General features: G+C 48.9%; 1 protein-coding gene and 1 long non-coding RNA gene across 8 annotated transcripts in view; one reads left to right on the plus strand and one right to left on the minus strand.

Annotated features, from left to right (window-relative positions):
- Positions 1–17,922, plus strand: part of LOC138569585 (mitogen-activated protein kinase kinase kinase 3-like) — a 696,616-nt gene that overhangs the window by 667,835 nt on the left and 10,859 nt on the right. For all 4 annotated transcript variants that reach the window (XM_069647679.1, XM_069647681.1, XM_069647683.1 and 1 more), the window contains exon 16: positions 2,165–2,342. In XM_069647679.1, coding sequence (XP_069503780.1) covers positions 2,165–2,342 — 178 coding nt within the window. The remainder of the gene's footprint in view (positions 1–2,164; positions 2,343–17,922) is intronic.
- The window catches only part of LOC138569586 (uncharacterized), a 192,672-nt gene that overhangs the window by 87,510 nt on the left and 87,240 nt on the right, over positions 1–17,922 (minus strand). For 2 of the 4 annotated variants that reach the window (XR_011303269.1, XR_011303268.1), the window contains one exon: positions 3,988–10,677. The exons of 1 other annotated variant lie outside the window; for it this stretch is intronic. This is a non-coding gene — a long non-coding RNA (uncharacterized lncRNA). Of the gene's footprint in view, positions 1–3,987; positions 10,678–17,922 lie in introns of those variants that run through there. One more of the 4 variants, XR_011303270.1, reaches the window with a different exon arrangement.

A 17,922-nucleotide genomic window follows, 5' to 3' on the forward strand; every position in this document is an offset into this window, starting at 1 on the left:
AAAGCAAAACCCATCTTGCCCTATTTCTCAGAGGGTTTGCCCTACCTCAACAAAAAGATTAAGGAATCTGTGATGATGTCCAATAAAGTAAAATGTCCACCATCCTGTGTCCAAACCTATTTCCGTCCCTTACACTGTAGACTAACTAAGGAAAAACTGGGTATATTCTTGATCCAGAAGGAGTCTTCTCTCGTTCTGGACTACAACTCATATGTTCTGTTCTTGATTAGAAACCACAACGAGTTGCGTTGTAACTTAAAGGGTCTTGATGTTAGATGCTCCTCCAAACATATACAAAAACACAACAGGATTAATGGGGAATTGTTTTCCCTCCCTTTTTTCTTTCACCGTCGGTCTTATTTCACAAAACACAGTTCCCAAGTATCAGGGTGAAGCCCCTTCCCCTGTTGTTCTTCCTCCCTTACACAAATGTAACATCAAGCCTGATCCTATATCCTGCCAGACTTGACTGTAGATCTTCTTATTGCCGAAAATCTCCCTTTTTTAGCAATGGGTCCTCAACCCTTATATTCACTTCTCGCACTTCTCTCTCTCTTGTGTGGGTCCCAGACACCTCTGGATTCTCTTGGGATCTCCCTGATTTGTTGTGTGTCTTCTCTTTCTTTTGTGTGGGTCCCAGACCACTCTGGGTTCTCTGGGGATCTCCCCGACTTGTCAGGGGGGCCACAGCACCTTGATTGCATGCTTCCTTGGATTAAAATGGGTCCCTGACCCCCTGTGTCCTGTTGTTGCAGGGCTTACCCAACTTTGTGTGGGTCCCAGATCCTGGTGTGCTGCTGTTGCAGGGCTTCCCTGACTCAGGTTTATCACATGTTGTACCCAGGCCTGGTTCACTAAACTGCCAGGCACAGTTTCCCATATGTCAGATTCTTAGTTTTCCCCCCATGTACTGGTACAAGGGAGATGGGGTTCTTCAGCCTTCCTCAACCGTCACCTTTGTTCTCCTTTCTCTCAACCACCCACTACAGTAACCCAGGTACCATTTTGTGCCGTTATCTGCTTGCTCTGTCGGCTTTGCGGAATTGCTTCTTCCTTGTGCAGACTTCTGCATGCCTTCGAGCCGTCTGTGTGTCTTTGCAGTGTTCCCAGGTCTGGTCCCTCTCGGTGTGTGCATCTCTGTCCAACCGGGTGGTCCTAGTCCTGGCCTCAACCGGAATCCCGATTCTCCAGCCTGGGCAACAGGGAACACATTGTGTGTTCGGCAAGGCTCTGTCAACCTTTCCTGTTCTCCGTGGTGAGCCTCGAGCTGGCTCTCGGTTCCTCCTGGGAGGATCTGACAATATGCACAGTCCTTCTTCCCTTTTTATCTTTGGCTCTCGCTCTGGTTGTACCACGTACGTTGTTCCACTGTGGGCTTTTGCCTCTTTGCCTGTTCTTCTTCGTGTCAGTGGTTGTATGAACTCCGTCTGGGTAGCCCTCACCCTTCCTCGTCCCAGTATACTCTATATGGTTGGGGTCTTCTACCCTACAGAAATAGACGTGTGGGGGACCACAAAGGATTGAGTGGGATGAGAGGGAGGAGGTGCATACTGCATTCTCCCAAGCCAGTTGTCACTGGTGCAATAGAGGATTTCCCCTCCCATGAGGTCCACCAGCTGAGTTACGCCCCCAGGGGGACTATCAGGTAGTGACCTCACCTCCCTGTCCTCATTGGAAGGGGCTTCCCCCGTGGGAGCAGTGTCAATACCCTGGGATTCGTCAGAGGCAATACTGGCATAAGAAATCAATGCTTGTAGCCTGAGATGGTTCTGTTGGGTCTGACTCCACCATATCATGAATGCGCCCATTATGTACTGGCACAGTACTGTAGTTAATATATGTTTGAAAACTAAAATGCCCTTTTTTGACTTTGAGGCCATTTGTTATTTTATTAATTCTACACTAGTTTTTGTTTTGCAATGCTATTTCCTATGCTGTCACCAGGGCAAAGGGTCATATGGCATCACCACCTCTGATGTGGTATGTGATTTCACTTCTGCTACCCCTGGTGTTTTGGTGAGTTGTGAACACTTCATCTGTCCCATTGTGCTTGAACCTTCGCTTGGAGTATTTGTTTGGTAATCCTAGAACTGTTTTCAATGGGCCCCCTCTTGAACACTGCAAAACACAAGCATTTGTTTCATTTGTCTGTGTATTTTCGCAGGGGCCAACATTTTGCGAGATTCAACCGGAAATGTGAAGCTCGGAGATTTTGGTGCAGGGAAACGCATTCAAACAATCTGCATGTCTGGAACCGGAATCAAATCTGTCACAGGGACGCCATACTGGATGAGCCCCGAAGTGATCAGTGGAGAAGGCTATGGCAGGAAAGCGGACGTCTGGTAAGGGTTGGGGTTTTATATGCTGCCACTTGTTATTTTAACTGCAATTAAGAAGGTGACATGGGGGTTTTAATTTCACACCCTTTTTCATTTCACTGTATGTGCAGTCAAACTACCCCCTGCACACATTTCTGACCACATGGTACTACTGCACAACAACAGCCAACCACATGGTTGATGCTGCTAGCCCTTGTTCGTTAGCCGTTCAGGTGATAGTCTTCATGTGAGGTAGGGAGCCCATTGAGTCAAAGGTATCCAGCATCCTTTTTGTCATCCACAGTGCTAATAAGCTAGATCTGTTGTGGAAGTGTGAGCACATCCACATGGACAATCAAGTGCCAGAGGGCCAGCCAAACTGCCATGGCAGCATAAAGGAAAACTACATAGAAGAATGAACAATCAGCAGAAGTGAATGGGCAGTGGTGAATAACCTGTCTCCAGATTCCTCAAATATCCTGGCACTGAAGAACATCTGACCAGACACCTAAACAAATGTGTACCCATCCTCAGTAATAGACCCAAAACATCTTGGTGCAAATTCCTCCAATCACAAAATGCCTCCTCACATTGCCACCAGTAGACGCACAATTCAAAACATACTCAACCACAACTGATACATCGAAAGCAAACATATGATGCCCCTGTACCATAAATGCTACCCACATCCTTGCAATGCTCCCTTCCCTACTGGTGAAACCCATGTCCACATGACCATATGGGCAAGTCAAAGTAATGCAACCATGCCTACCTCAATTAACCTCCACCATGAATCAACACCTTCAAAAACATTTACAAAGGAAGTGCCACGCAAGCCACAGCATACATGGCTGACACATCCACCATTGTATCATGCCTCTATGCCAAAGAACAGAAGTTGCTAAACAACAGATGTGTAGCATGAAGACGTGAAACCCGTGCAAATTTAAACATGTCACCTCCCTACATCAGCCATAGTCCACACATACATATTGACCATGAAGGCCTCATACTAAACATCACAATTACCTGAAGCATGCACACATCTCCCTGCAAATAGGCCACTACCGCTATGAGCCACAGAGTGTACCCTAAAACCACATGACGGCCATAGGACATACTCATTTTGAGATCATTTGAAAACAAAGGTTGCACATGCCCAAAGAAGCACAAAAGCACACACACCATAGGAAGTCAAGACATGCCACAGACGGCACAAAGAGACAGCAAACTGTTCAGTTGAATAATAAAATAGTTATGTATTCATTAAACTATTTACAAATATGGACAAACAAAAACTTCATATGCAACAAAATAAATGGAATAAAAGCAAACACAATACTCCAGAACTAGTTCATTGACATTTCTGGCAATGCCTCTGCCAAGACCGATTCTCCCTCCGCATCCGCCTCTTGCAGGCGGGCCTCCGGTGTTTCATGGAGAGATTGCAGGGCTCCCCTCATCCTCGACTCAATCTCCTCCACTGCCCAGCAAGACTCCTCCAAAATGGCAGCACACGCCTATGCCAACCACTCCAAAGCCTTGCCACTGGCTTTGGCTTTCTTTTTTTACAAAACATTGTTTTGTTGTTTTTTGGCTGTAACTTACAACCTTTACAAACAGCAAGTAAAACACAATTTACGCATTTAGCAAATCACTGATTAAATCATGAACCACAACCAAAATCGTGATTTAATGAGATCATTAAAAATACAGTACTAAAACAGATGCAACACAAAATCTCATTAAAAAAAAACGGAAATAATGAAATTCCAAGATGGCTGCCGAAAGGAGAGCACCGTGATTGATGCTCTCCTGATACTTGGGGCCACCAGATATTTCATTAACCGCAATCGCCCTCCCCAGGCAGCAGATTAGAAAGAGGAGAGCCTACATTTAATGGGGCTACCTCTAACTCCTGTGCCGAGACTGCAGATCGGGTCTCCATAGACAGGGGTCCTCCGACACGGAACTTGGGAGGCGGTTCTACCGGAACTTGAAGCAGAGGCCACTGGAAGGAGGACGGGACCGGGTGGGTGGACAAGAACGCAGGCTTGGCATAGATAGCCACGCAACCCTGAGTCGGAGGCCCACCCAGGCGGGAGCAAGATCATCTGAAACCCGAGAGGAGAGAAGCTAGGGGGAAGCCCAGAAGAGGGCAACGCAGCACGCCACCGGTAGAGACTGACATGGAAGCCTCGCGGCTGGAGGAAGAGGAAGCCCAGATGAAATTGAGGGAAGTCTGCCAATACCCCGCTGCCGAGAGCAGAGAAAACACCTTGAAAAGTGATCCCAGGAGAGGTGGTGCTCTCACGGCAGCGGGAGCAACTACTGGAGGGGAGCTGAGGGGAGAGAATAATCTCATATACAATTCCCAAACAGAGGGGATCGAACCGGGGAGATCCCATAAGGCTGCACTGAAGAGGAGGTGGGAGCGGACAAGGAGAGAGGCCCAGATTCAGTGGAGTATACTGAGTGGAGCACCCGCAAGATGAAAAGCTGAGAGGGGAGCCGAAAAGACAGCAAGGCCCTCATCAGGGCAAAGACATTTGCCTGGGACCTTGGGGTGGGTCGAGGGGGGGGTTCTCCCCACACCAGGAGCAGAGTGCACTGAGGGACGCAAGAGGAGGAAGTATTACGGCCACTACAAGGGCGCAATAGCCCCGGTGAGGGGCATCAATAAGGAAAAAAAGTTTAAGTAACACACCCAGGCCTAGGGGATCATTAGCCCTAACCCCAGTGCCAAAGACTGATAGTAAGAAAGGCCAAAGCGTGACAAGAAGCTAATTTAGGCTGCAAAGAAGGAATGATCGCTCCTCCCGGTAGGGATAAAGAAGGCGCAGACAACAGAAGACTGTTAGGACACCCTGGAAAGTCCCTTGAACTATCAAACTAACACACACTTCATTAGCAGATTCCGAATTGGAAGGCAAAACTATCATACAACGAATAACAAAGGAAACATGGAGGAAAACATCCTACGTCACAGGTAATAACAAGCAGGCAGAGAATAGTGTCCATCCGACAGAGTTCTAAAGACAAGAGAGTGAATAAGTACACAGGAAGGTCTGGGGCAAGTGATAAGATATTGTCTAAGACCAGTGGAAAAGACCACCGCCCGCCTTGAACAGTGAAGGGAATCCAGGGAACCCCTTGAGGGTAACCTTCAGAGGATATGGAGCAACAATTCACTGGCTTTGTGGACAGAATTGTCAAAACAGTCCAGAATCAAATGACCATCATGAGGGAAGATCTGGTGGCGGACCTCCAGGAGATAAAGCAAGATGGGAACAAAATGGAGGAAAGGGTGGACATCAACGATAAAGCGATACAGGAACTGACAGAGGACTCAAGGAAAACAGACACATGGATAGAACAAATGGCAATTGTGACCTACAACTTGGAGCTTCAGACAGAGGATCTAGAGAATAGGTCGAGGAGGTCAAATATCTGGATATAAAATATGTTGGAGGAGACGCTAGACCAAGACCTGGAAGCAGTGGTAAAGGGCATCTTCGAAAATGCAGGAGAACAGTCAGAGGTGAGAATAGACAGAATTCAGAGTCTGCCCCTGGAGAACGGGTCCCGGGGCACGGCCCAGAGATGTTCTGGTAGCACTGCAAGACTATAAAACTAAGGAGCAGATTCTGCAGTTAGCTAGGAAAGCTAAACAAATAACATACAATGGGGCCGATTTATTGCTCTTCCATGATCTGTCCCAGACAATTTTGGCTAAAAGGACAAAAATGTCCCTGGTTGCCCGGGCACTTCGAGAGAAGAATATTTGATACAGATGGACATTCCCGTTTGGCATGGTGTTCGAATGGCAGGGGGGGCAACACCTGATCACTTCCTGTGAAGGAGCGAAGATTTTGGGGATCGAGGAAGAAGACCAGGAGGCAAGCGCCCCTCAATCAAAGGACCAAGGTGTGTACAAGACCTGGTAATGGTCAACGGTGGTGAAAACTAAAAGAAACAAAAAGGGGGGCTACCAGCCCCAACTGAAAGGGCCGGCCATCTGAGTGAATGAGGGAGGAGGAAACCTCCAGGGAAGGACGGATCCATGTGAAAACGTCACTGAGGTACAAAGAGCTAAACAAGCTTTATGCCTGGAAAGGGCGAACAAAGGGATTAAGGAGGTCCTGAGGGGAGGGGTTGGTTTGGAGGGAATCCGCAAGGGGTTGGGAAAAACCCGATGTGGTGCAGGCTGGGGTGCATAGAGAGCTCAATTCAAAGAGAGAGATTCGGGGAGGGCTAGTGGCTGGTTGAGCTCCTCCAGCCTAAGGGGAACGGAGTGCAGGAGGGAAGAGAGGGGAGGGGGGAATTGTGGGGGGGAGTGCAGATAGCTTTACGGAACACTCTGGATCTTATAGTAACAAATATGGATAGGGATGCCCAGGGGAGATTCCTAGCTGTGAACTTGAAAGGGAGAGGGGAGGGTTACACAATAGCAACCCTTTATGCCCCAAATACGGGTCAAGATACCTTTATTCAACATGCCCTGGTCAGACTAGAGAAATTCGCAAAAGATCCCATATTATTGAAAGGGGATTTTAACTTGGCATGGGACCCAGAAAAGGACATATTGACAAAAACCGAAGGAGCTCTGGGGAGACCCTCAAAAGAATGAATAGCGAAGGTGGAGAGGCCAGCGCTAGTGGACATATGGAGGGAAAAGGAAGGGGACAACGAAGGGTTCACATTCTACTCGCATGTTCATCATTCATCATCACAAATTGATTACACGTGGGCCTCAAGAAAACTCTTGAGATGGGTGAGGGCTATAGAGGTGGGGGTAATAATCTTGTCAGACCATGCACCCCTGACATTGACAATAGACAGAAGGCCAGGTCCCCTAGTACTCTGGAAATGGAGGTACCCAGTGCATTTGTTTAAGGACGAAACTCTGAGGATGGAACTGAATGAGGAGATTGTGAGCTATTTTGGGGATAAAAAATCGAAAGAGACATCAGCGCAAATGAGGTGGGACGCCTTCAAGGCAAATGTCAGGGGGAGAATCATCACAATCAAGGCTCGCAGGTGTCGGGGCCTCGTTTGTCCAGGCGCAAGAGTGGCACGAACCAACCACCCCCTCCGCGGTCTAGGTGCCTGCAAGTTACAACTTACACAGACCTCCGAGACCCCAGGGTAACCGGAAAGAGAGTGAGGAGAGGGGAAAATTTCACAATTTTCACATATTGCAGGTTCATAAGACTCCCCGTCTTATCAGTGAGGTAAAGAGAACAAAAGAAAACTTATCTCTGGGTTTGAGTGCTGGCCTCCTGCCTGCGCACTCTCAGGTCCGGTATCCGGAGCAGTAAATGCTGCAAAGAGAGTTTTGAGTTATTACCTTGTGGGTGTTTCCTCACACACACAGCACGATGCAATCAGTGGGTTAGTAACACTTCCCCATGCAGACCCACGTGACCCAGGCTGGGTGCGTATTAGTTTACATGCCCCCAGAAACGAGTTTTACACCGTAATGCGGGCTAATGCCGCACGTGGCTCTGCAGTACCATTTATCCACGTGTTAAAAGGCACACGTAGATTGAGTTGCGAATGTGCTGCTTAGCCGCACGTGGCGTGGTGCGTCTTCAATACAAGTCACACCGTATTGCAAGTCGCGGCTTCCTTAAAAGGCACACATGGCTAATTATGCATGCTAAGTATATGCACTGCTCGCTGGGTCGCTGCGCCTCTGAATTCCCCTTGTGCAGTTTTATATACGGGGATGAACGCTACTGTGTGCTGAACTTATCTTCTCAAGAGCAGGGGGACTCAAGAGTATGGGCGGTGCCCCCTGCGTATGCCCAGGTTCCTGTGGAAGGCTCGCTGCTGACTGTCTCCTCAGCGCGGCTTCACTATAGCAGGCGCGGCTTTGCTGTAGCACACGCGGCTTCCCCCGCGTGTGCCCTGGCTCTCCTACGCTTGCAGTACTTATCCCTGGCTTGCGAGGGGCCTGGATGAAGGTTGACTGGGGTGTGGCCCCTCGTCTACGTCCCCTTCCTCGGAGCTCTGGTTCACACGTCCGCTTCACTTGGATGTCCAAGGACAAGCCCCGTGCCTTTGCACGCGCGCATGCGCGAGCGTGCCCCACCCAACGTGGGTGGAGATTTGTAGTTCCTGGCCCAGGTTCCTCTGGGTAATGTAGTTTGCAGGTTCTTTTTCCTGCAGAGGGGGCACAAAAGCCTTCTGTAAGGCTGGATTCTTTTTTGTAGGTGTTTTTTGTTGGTTTGTTTGTGGGCCATGTCTGTAGCCTGCACCGGGCCCTTTACTACACAAGCCCAAGGTCTGTACCCTGACAGCAGGGATAGGGAACTAAGGCTCCTATAAAGAGATCTAGAGGGAAAACTAAAGAGGGTAATGGCCAGCATGGGTATGAGAGCGACTGGGGAAACAAGAAAGGAATATAGAGCTCTAAAGGGCCAACTGGAAATCATAGATGCAAGGGCAACAGAAAAATCACTGGCGTTTTTAAAACAGAAATTCTACATCAAGGCCAACAAAGCTGACAGACCTCTGGCCAGAATGTTGAGAAGGCTCAAACAATCTTAAAAGTAATGGTGGAATGGGGGGAACCAGTACGGACATCAAAGATATTGGGCCTCATTATGGGTCTGGCGGTAGCCCTGCCGATGATACCGGCGGGTTGCCGCCAGTCCCGAAAACAATTACTGCCACCTGACTTCCCGGTAACACTGGGGTATTACAATCCCGGCGGCCGAGAAGTTGGGCGCCAGTAATTCTGTAAATCCCCATTCCCATAGTCTGCTTACTGTGGCTGCTGTGCCCGGCAGGGTCAGACCTGCCGGGCACAGCTACTCCGGCAGGCAGACCTGAGTGTGCCGGTCCAGTAACAACTGTGCCGGTAGGGGAAGGGTTCATAAGGTAGCTGCTTTGGCAGACAATATGCTGCTGACCTTGGAGGACCCGGAGGGCTCCCTTAGAGCAATGGAGAGAGACAAAAAGTTTTGGGACGGTAGCAGGGTTAAAAATAAACCCCCATAAAACTGAAATTCTGAATCTCACGATAGCAAGAGAGACAGAGGAGGGACTTAAGGGCAGACTTCCATATAAATGGGTTGAGAGGTTCATAACCTATCTAGGAATAAAGCTAACTAAAACGGTGGAAGACCTTTTCTGGGCCCACTACATGCCCCTGTTAGAAGTAATTAGGAATATGCTGGTAGATTGGGGACCTCTTAACGATAACCTGGAGGGGCATAATTAATGTGTTAAAGATGGTAATTCTTCCACAGCTGCTGTATTATTTTATGAGACTCCCTATCCAAGTCCTAACCTCCTTCTTTCGAGCGGTCCAAAATCACACAGAGATTTATCTGGAATAATAAAAAACCAAGGATAGCTAGAACGGTGATGATGCCTAGAAACAGGGGGAGTAAGGGGGAACCTAACTTGAAAATATATTTATTGGCTGCACAAATAAGGGTATTGAGGGACTTGCTGAAAGATGACCAGGAAAAGATTTGAAGGCCGATGGATAAGACAGCAATAGGGGGAAATTCTTGAGGAGGTTTTGTGGCAACCCAAGGGAGACGGACCAAAAAAATGTATTACAGTAAGATACCGACTCTAAGAGGAGGCTCCTGGGATGAGCTGTTAAGGCGGGCCCAAATTACCACATTTCCCTCTCTATTTACCCCAATCTTTGGCAATCCAAGTTTCACCCCAGGCTATGGGGAAATGGGTTTTGAGGCATAGCTGAAGGGGGGAGGGGTGCCAAAAGATTTATGACATGTTCAGGGGACCAGATGTCAAATCATTCTCCCAATGCAAGGAGGATTTTGGGTGCAGGGGTATTACAATGTTATGAAAATGTGTAAAAATGCTAATAAAAAGTTATATGGAAAAAACCCAGAAATAATCATGGTTACACAATTCATTCTTAATCGTAGATTAGTTGTACTGTTCTAGGATTTCACTAGTCTATAAAAGTTTGGTATTTTAAAAAGAAAAGTAGAACTGCTACACAGCACAGTTTTTATCAATTTCCCAAGGTGCAGAGTGTGTTGACAGTTGCCGCCTCGTGTGCCCATTGCCTTCTCCTCATCCTTCTGCCTCAGGAATTGCACCTTTGAAGATACCAGGTCATGCACCCGCCTTCTTGCCTTCTTCCTTACTTTCATGATGTGCTCCTTGTTGCCTCCTCCTGGCAGCTATCCTATCAAGAATTTGCCTCCTCAGCACCAACATCTCCTGCTGGCTGGCAGTGTCTCTGGCGCAGCAAGGAGGTAGATGTAATTGGGAGTCCCTGGGGGTCTGAGTTTCCATCTGAAGGCCTTGGCCCTGTCATGCAGCTCCATAGCACAGGTTGTCACCGCCTCTTTAGCCATTGCAACTGCAAAAAAGGGAAGATGCAACATCGGAATCAATCATAAGTGCCAATGCGTGTGTACTCCCCTCCATTGCATTGGTAGCACGCAGTCATCATAACCTATAAGTTACTTACCTGTAACTCTTGTTCTCCAGCATGGGTCTTGCAAGGAATCGCATGCTCATGAATTTTCCGTGTCATCAGGCTGGGAATCCTAAGTAAATAAGAAAGCCGTTTAGCTTGATCCTAAAACTGCTCGTCTCCTCTATCGTCCTCATAGGCTCCACCCCTGGTGGCCGTCTTCAGATGTGGTAGCGCATGTAAAGTGGCAGTATGAACCAAGAAGAGCCAGAGGGGGGAAGGAGGGAGAGTTTGCATTAGATCCATGCAAGACCCATGCTGGAGAACAAGAGTAACTTGTAACTTCTCCAGCACTGGTTCTTGCATGGATTCACATGCTCATGAATATACACAACTACGAGAGGTGGCAAGGCTCACAGAAGCAATACACTTACCCCTGGAACAGACTCACCTCAAACTAATGGGTTGCATAGCACCACTTGACCGATCCAGGACTCCTACTTGAAAGCCTTGTCGACACAGTAGAATCTTGTGATGGTGTGGGTAGAGTTCCACATAGCAGCCCTGCAGATGTTGAGCAGGGGAACACCAGAGAGAAACAGTCATCGCTCCAATGGCTCTGGTGGAGTGGGCTCTGGGTCGTCCTGGAAGCAGTCTGTTGGCCAGATGATGGCGATGCATATTACAGCCAGAAAGCCACCTGGAGATGAAGCCTTCGACAGGGCCTTCCCATTTACCATAGGTCCAAAATTGATGAAAAGCTGAGAAGTCTTTCGAAAGTCCTTCGTGCGTGCCACTTAAAACTTCAATGCAATGCCCTTCCATCAGGTGAAGAAGGATTTGCAAAGAAAACTGGCAGAACCAAAGGCTTGTTGATATGAAAGTCTGACGGAACCTTCGGCATGAAGGAAGGATGAGTTTCCAGAACCACCTTAGTGGCGTGGAAGGACAAATATGGAGGCTTACAGGAGAGGGCCTGTATCTCCCCTACCCGCCTGGCCGAAGTGATCGCCACCAGGAAGGCGGTTTACTATGACAACAACTTCAAAAGGGCACAATGCATTGGTTCAAATGGAGGCCCCAACAGTTTAGACAGTACTACATTCAGTACCCATGCCGGTGCAGGAGCTTTTACCGGCGGGAATGTTCTGAAGAGACCCTTGAGAAACTTCTGAGCCCGTGTGAACTGAGATATGACTGTCAGGTGTACCTTGATGGACGCCTGGGCAAGGCCAGCATTGGTCAGTGAGAGCAGATACGGGAGGAGCTGTGGGGCAGTCATGCGCAGCTGCAAAATCTTCCACGCCTGGCACCACATCGTAATGCGCTTCCATTTCTGCCTGTAGCTGTGGGGCAGTCATGCGCAGCTGCAAAATCTTCCACGCCTGGCACCACATCATATTGCGCATCCATTTGTGCCTGTAGCAAATCAACGTAGACGGAGCTCTTGCCATGATGTTCTTGCATTCCAAAGGCAGCAAATAGTGTTCAAATTCTAAGGCTGCAGGAGACAGGCAGCAAGGTTCGACGCTGGGTCGTGGTGCAGGATTGAACCTCCTTCTCTGTAGAGGAGGTTGGGAAGTGGAGGCAGTTGGATGGCAGGAACCACGACAGATGGAGAAGGTCTGAGTGCCAGATTTGCTTGGCCACACCGGTGCAATGAGGATCATCATGCAGTGGCAACATCTGAGTGTGTTGATCACACGTAGTAGCAGTGGAATTCAAGGGAAAGCATACAGGAATAGACCCTCCCAGGGGAACGAGACAGCATCCCCCAGGTTCCTCTGGTGAGGATATCTGCTGGCAAATGTCTGACATTCGGAGTTGGCAGCTGTCACCAAGATGTAGATCTGAGAAAAACCCCATTCTCTGAAGAGGCACGACACTTTCGCTTGCTGACACTCCACTTCGTGGCAGAACAGCAGCTCCTTTCTGAGAGTGTCTGCGATGGTGTTCTTGACGCCTGCCAGGTTGAAAGGGATGAGAAACATGTGCTGAAGAATAGCCCAGCGCCATAGAGAATGGGCTTCCAGGGAGAGAATGGGGGCGGGCGGCCCGCCCTATTTCCTGATGTAAAACATGGTGGTGGTGTTGTCCATGTGACCGGCACCACCTTCTACTGGAGCTGAGGCTGGAAAGCCCACAGTTCCAGGATGTTTGCGCAACTCCTTTTCTTCCCAGGAGCCAGAGGCTTCTGGTGTGAGAATGTCCTGTGCAGGCTCCCCAACCTTCCAGAGGGGTGTTGGGTGTGACTGTAGCCTGATATGGAGGGATCTGAGTGAGGTGTGGACAAACTGATCACCATTACAGGGTTTGACGGAATGCCTGATTGGGGGCGATCTTATCTGTCCATGTACCCGCGTAACTTGCTGCCACCTGGCATCCAGAAATTCTTGAAGGGGTCTCATCTGAAGCCTGCAAAAGGGGACCAGATGAATCTGGAAGACAACATACCTAGCAGGGACTTGATTGACCAGACGGTTGCAATGGCCGCTTCCGACAGCCGTTGGGCCTTTCCCAGGATGGCCCTCACCCTCTCTTCTGAGGGAGTTGCCAGACACAAGACTGTGGTGAGCCGAGTGCTCATAAACAGAGCATTCGGAGATGTCACTACGCAGGACTTTAGATAGTTGATCGAGATGCCAAGCAGCGTCAGAAGTTGGATGGTCTCTGCTGTGTGCTGGGTTGCCAGAGCATGGGACCGGGTCCGAATTAGCTAATCGTCCAGGTAAGGGTAGACGTGGATTCCCTTGTGGCGAAGATGCGCTGCCACCAGAGCCAAGCATTTGGTGAACACCCTCAGGACTGATTTGAGGCAAAGGGAGGACTTTTTTTTTTCATTCATAGCTGCACACAAAGCCCGGAGGCATCTATGCACCAGTTACAGTACTAGGATAAGATGTAAGTTACAAGTTATAGGTTACAGCGTTGCAAGATTGTACAAAGTGGACAGTTCCAAAGCAGTTACAATGACATACACAACTTGACTTGAGTATTCAGGGAAAAGCTTCCAGACAAACCCCACTTTCTGGGACCATAATACCATAATAAAGCATGGTAGGTGTGTAGGAACCCTGCAAACAAGTGTGGGGAACAGTAAAGTAGTAGCTCGCAGGGTGCACGCCGGCAAAGCCGCACCCAATGGGGCTCGGGGCTACATTGGTTGTGCTAGGTGTAAGAGTCTATATTTGGTAAAGTCTAATGTTACTGTCATATTTAAAAGTATGTCAAGGTCCGTAAAGAAGACTGGAACTGATCTGTTGTAGACCTCATCACCTGGAGGGCTACAGGAAGATAGTGGGTAAGTTTAGTTTATTTGTAGAGCGCACCTAACTCTGGGGTATCTGGGCGCTTAATCTTAAGGACAGTTGTTACAGATATAGTGTACAAGGTGGTTAGACAGTTAGCTGCTGACGCGTGTTATATATCGGTAGCAGAAGGGCAAGCATAAGGGAAATATGCACAGCAAAACCAGAGGACATAAATACAGTTAGAGTAATTACATAAATAGACTGACGAGAAGCAGGCAAAACATTCAATAGAAGCAAGGACTCAGGAGTTGGAGACAGGTAGAACTGTATTAGTTGTGCTGTGCATAGAGCCATAATTTTGCTTTGGATCTAAAAATCCAGAAGGAGGGTTCGGCCCTGATGGCAGTAGGTAGGGAGTTCCATAGCTTGGAAGCTAAGACCGGGAAGCTGGACCCACCTGCAGTTTTCCGATTGAACTTCGGGATATTGAGACAGTGAGGGTAAAGCCCTGGGGGACTCCACAGGTGATGGGTACCGGGCCGGCAGATGATGTGGGTCCAAAGACCCGGGTTGTTTTGTTCGAAAGCAAGGATTGAATCCAGTTGGCTGCGTTCTGAGAAAACGTGGCGGCAGCGGTCAGATGTTTAGTTAGGATTTGGTGATCTTTGAGATCAAAAGCTGCTGAAAGGTTCAACAGTGGGAGGAGGGAGAGGTTTCCTTTGTCTTTGGCCTCGTCCATTTGGATTTTTAGATCGAGGAGGGCCGTTTCACTGCTGTGTCCCGGTCTAAAACTGGACTGGCGCAGGCCTAAGAGGTTGTTGGCCTCCAAGTGTTTCTGGATTTGGAGATGGGCTGCTCTAGCTAGAATTTTTTAGGAGGAATGGGACTGTGGTGATGGGTCTGTAATTAGTTGGAATGTTTGGATCTAGATTTGTTTTTTTTAAGCAGGTTCATAACCCAAGCCTCTTTAAGATTGATGGGGACTGAACAGCTTTCAAAGGAGGAATTGATTAGGGAGGTAATGAACAGTGCTAGTTCTTTGGCTCCTTCGTTGATGACTGGGGCTGGACAGATGTCTCACTGGCATTTAGATGGTTTTAGGCCGGCGTTAATGTTTTCTTCTTCAGTGGTGACTGGGGATGAGTAGAATGGGTGACAAGGAGAGGTCTGTTGGTCAGGGTTTTTACTAGAATTGATGGTCAAGGATAGACTTCTCTTTTTTTGCATCTATTTTGGTTTGTAACAAGGCTATTTTATCTGATAAGGCCTTTTGGATGTTAGCACACCAGGTATAGTCTTAAATGCAGGCTTCAGTGGGTGGAGTTGATGATTCCAGTTCTCTCAGTATAGTAAAGAGCTCTTTAGTTCCTGATTTTGCATTTTGAATTCTAGCATTATAGGTCTCTTTTTTGGTGTTGCGAATAGCTGCTTTGTAGTCGATAGCCGCTGTGGTAAACTTCTCCTTATTAGGCACAGAGGGAGTTTTCCTCCAGATGGCTTTGGTGGTTCTTTTACTCTTGTGAAGAGTTTTTAGGTTGTGGGCAAACCCTTTATTTAGGTGTGCTGTTGGTTTAGCCTTTCTGATTTTGGATGGGGCGATTTTGTTGAGAGCTTGAACTAGCAGGTGTGCTGCGGAGGCCCTTGGTACTGGCAGGCTCCCGCCTTGGAGATAGAAAAGTGGTAAAACAGAGTGGGCTTGTGGAAGGGGCAGGGTTTTTAAAGTTTTTTTTACAATCAAGCCTGGGCAAGACTCTCATGCAGGGGGGCATAGTTATACCATACACATCATTCAGGGCCTTAACTTGTAAAATGTGTTTGGTGTGCGCCGGTATTTGTGGCACTGCTGATCCTCCTCTGCAACAGGAGTGTTGGGTGTACCCTAAGAAGTCCGGTCTGATACAACAATGGCGCTACTAGAGATAGCGGGCAGTGTGCCCTCCTTGCCCAGACAGCGGAGGACATCCTTTGAGGGTGCCTTTTGACGGGGGCTGGCTTCGCCTGCCGCCTATCCTCCATAGGCTGCAAAGATCCTGCCGGCAACCAATCTGCTGCAAGCAGAGACAGGAACAGGGCTAGGCAAAGCCCTTTCTTTGGAAATAAAGTTGCGGCCTCCATCTTTGAATGAAGCCTGAGCACCGAGCTGGATGCAGGGGCCGTTGCAAAGTGCTCCTGGCAAGTGACCACTGCCTCGAACATGCTGCAGGCGTTTCTCCAGAATGGAGGCTGGGGCAAAGGGGCCTTGAACTGGTAATGTCGTCCCTGGATGCAAAAATGCAGAAACTTCTGGTGCTAGCAATGAATGGGGAGGTCCTCCAAGTCGAGAGTTGCCAGAAAATCCCCTTCCTCCAGCTGGTCGAGCATGTGCTGCAACATGACCATCCTGAACATTTGGGATTTGAGAAACATGTTGAGGCGCTGCAAGTCTAGGATTGGTTGCCACCCTCCTGACTTCTTCTTTACCAAAAAGTATCTGGAGTACATTCCGGAGGCCAGTAGGTGCAGAGGGACTGGTTCTTTTGCACCTTTGCAAAGCATGGATTGGACCTCCTGCATCAGCTGCGCCATGTGCAACACTTGACACGCGACAGGAGCAATGCAGGGGCACCTGTCTTGAAATTCCAAAGTGTGCCCCTGCTGCAGAATGTCCAGCACCCATTAGTCTGTGGAAATAGTTTGCTACTGACTGGCAAAGTTTGATAGTTTGCCTCCCACTGGGGTGATAGTTTGCCTCCCACTGGGTTGCAGAAGTGGGGGCGCGGGTCCTGGGCCGGTTCAAGCTTGCATAAGCATCTGCGTCCTGGATGGGGAGCGTCGATGATGCTGGGTGCCACTTCTGTAGGCCTGGGAGTGTCCCCTTTAAGCCTCCTGGGTGGTGGAGCAGGAAGGCTGGCGATAGGGGGTGGTGTAACCCTTGGAATATCTCTAGACTCTCCCCTTTGTGGAACAAAAGGACGGCCTCCTCTGCTGCAGGGTCCCCAGAGAGTGTGCTGTCTCTGTGTTGGTCTTGAAGGCCTGGAGAGTGTCATCGACTGCATTTCCAAATAGGTTGTCCCCATCAAATGGCCCGTCGATGACTTTGGTCGGCGCATCTGTGTGGAAATTCGTAGCTTTTAGACAAACTTGACATCGGAGAGCCACACCATTGCCCATATGGCAATGTTGAGAGCGACAGTGATGGTGTCATGGGAAGCCACTTCACCTTCCTGGAACAGGAACAAGGCTTCAGCCTTTTTATCATCGGGAAGGAAGTCAATGATGGGCCCTAGCTTAAACCACAGCTCCCTATCATACCTTGACAGGATGGTTACAGCGTTGGCGGCCTTGATCGTGGAAGATGCCATGGAGATGATGCGCTTCCCTGCAGCATCGAGCTTCTTGTCCTCATGGTCTGGAGGCACCATGGACGATGAAGAGGGGTTGGAGTACCTCTTTCTGGCATCGGCCGATACCACCGAGTCCAGAGAAGGCTAAGACCTGAGGCACCTAGGGGCCGAGTCTGGAACCCAGTATTTCTTCTCCAAACGGTCATATTTAGCAGGCATGGTATTAGGAGCCTTCATGACCAATAAGTCATCCTCCCATATGTCAGCCAACAAAGGGATCGATAAGATTGTCTTCTTGGAGGACTCCCGCCGCTAAAAGAGGAATCCCTCCTTTGTCTTCTCTTTTGGCACCAGGTTGAAGAGTTTGGCAGCTTTAGAAATGATGGAGTGGAAAGAGCCACTTTCATCTGGGAAGAGGCCCTGGCGGGCTCATTGACATCCAGAGGTTCCCCATCCGTAAGAACATAGTAATCAAACTCATCTGTATGAGTACCGGTGGTGTTGGTGTCCGTACCAGTTTAAACTGGCTCCTCCACCACTGTAGGCAGAGTTGCTAGCACAAGCCGAGGGATAACAGGGGCCTTGTGAGACCGTGTCGGTTGATGCCATGGGGG

Source organism: Ambystoma mexicanum, chromosome 2q, assembly GCF_040938575.1.
Source record: "Ambystoma mexicanum isolate Mex_15411 chromosome 2q, UKY_AmexF1_1, whole genome shotgun sequence".
NCBI classification, from domain to species: domain Eukaryota; kingdom Metazoa; phylum Chordata; class Amphibia; order Caudata; family Ambystomatidae; genus Ambystoma; species Ambystoma mexicanum.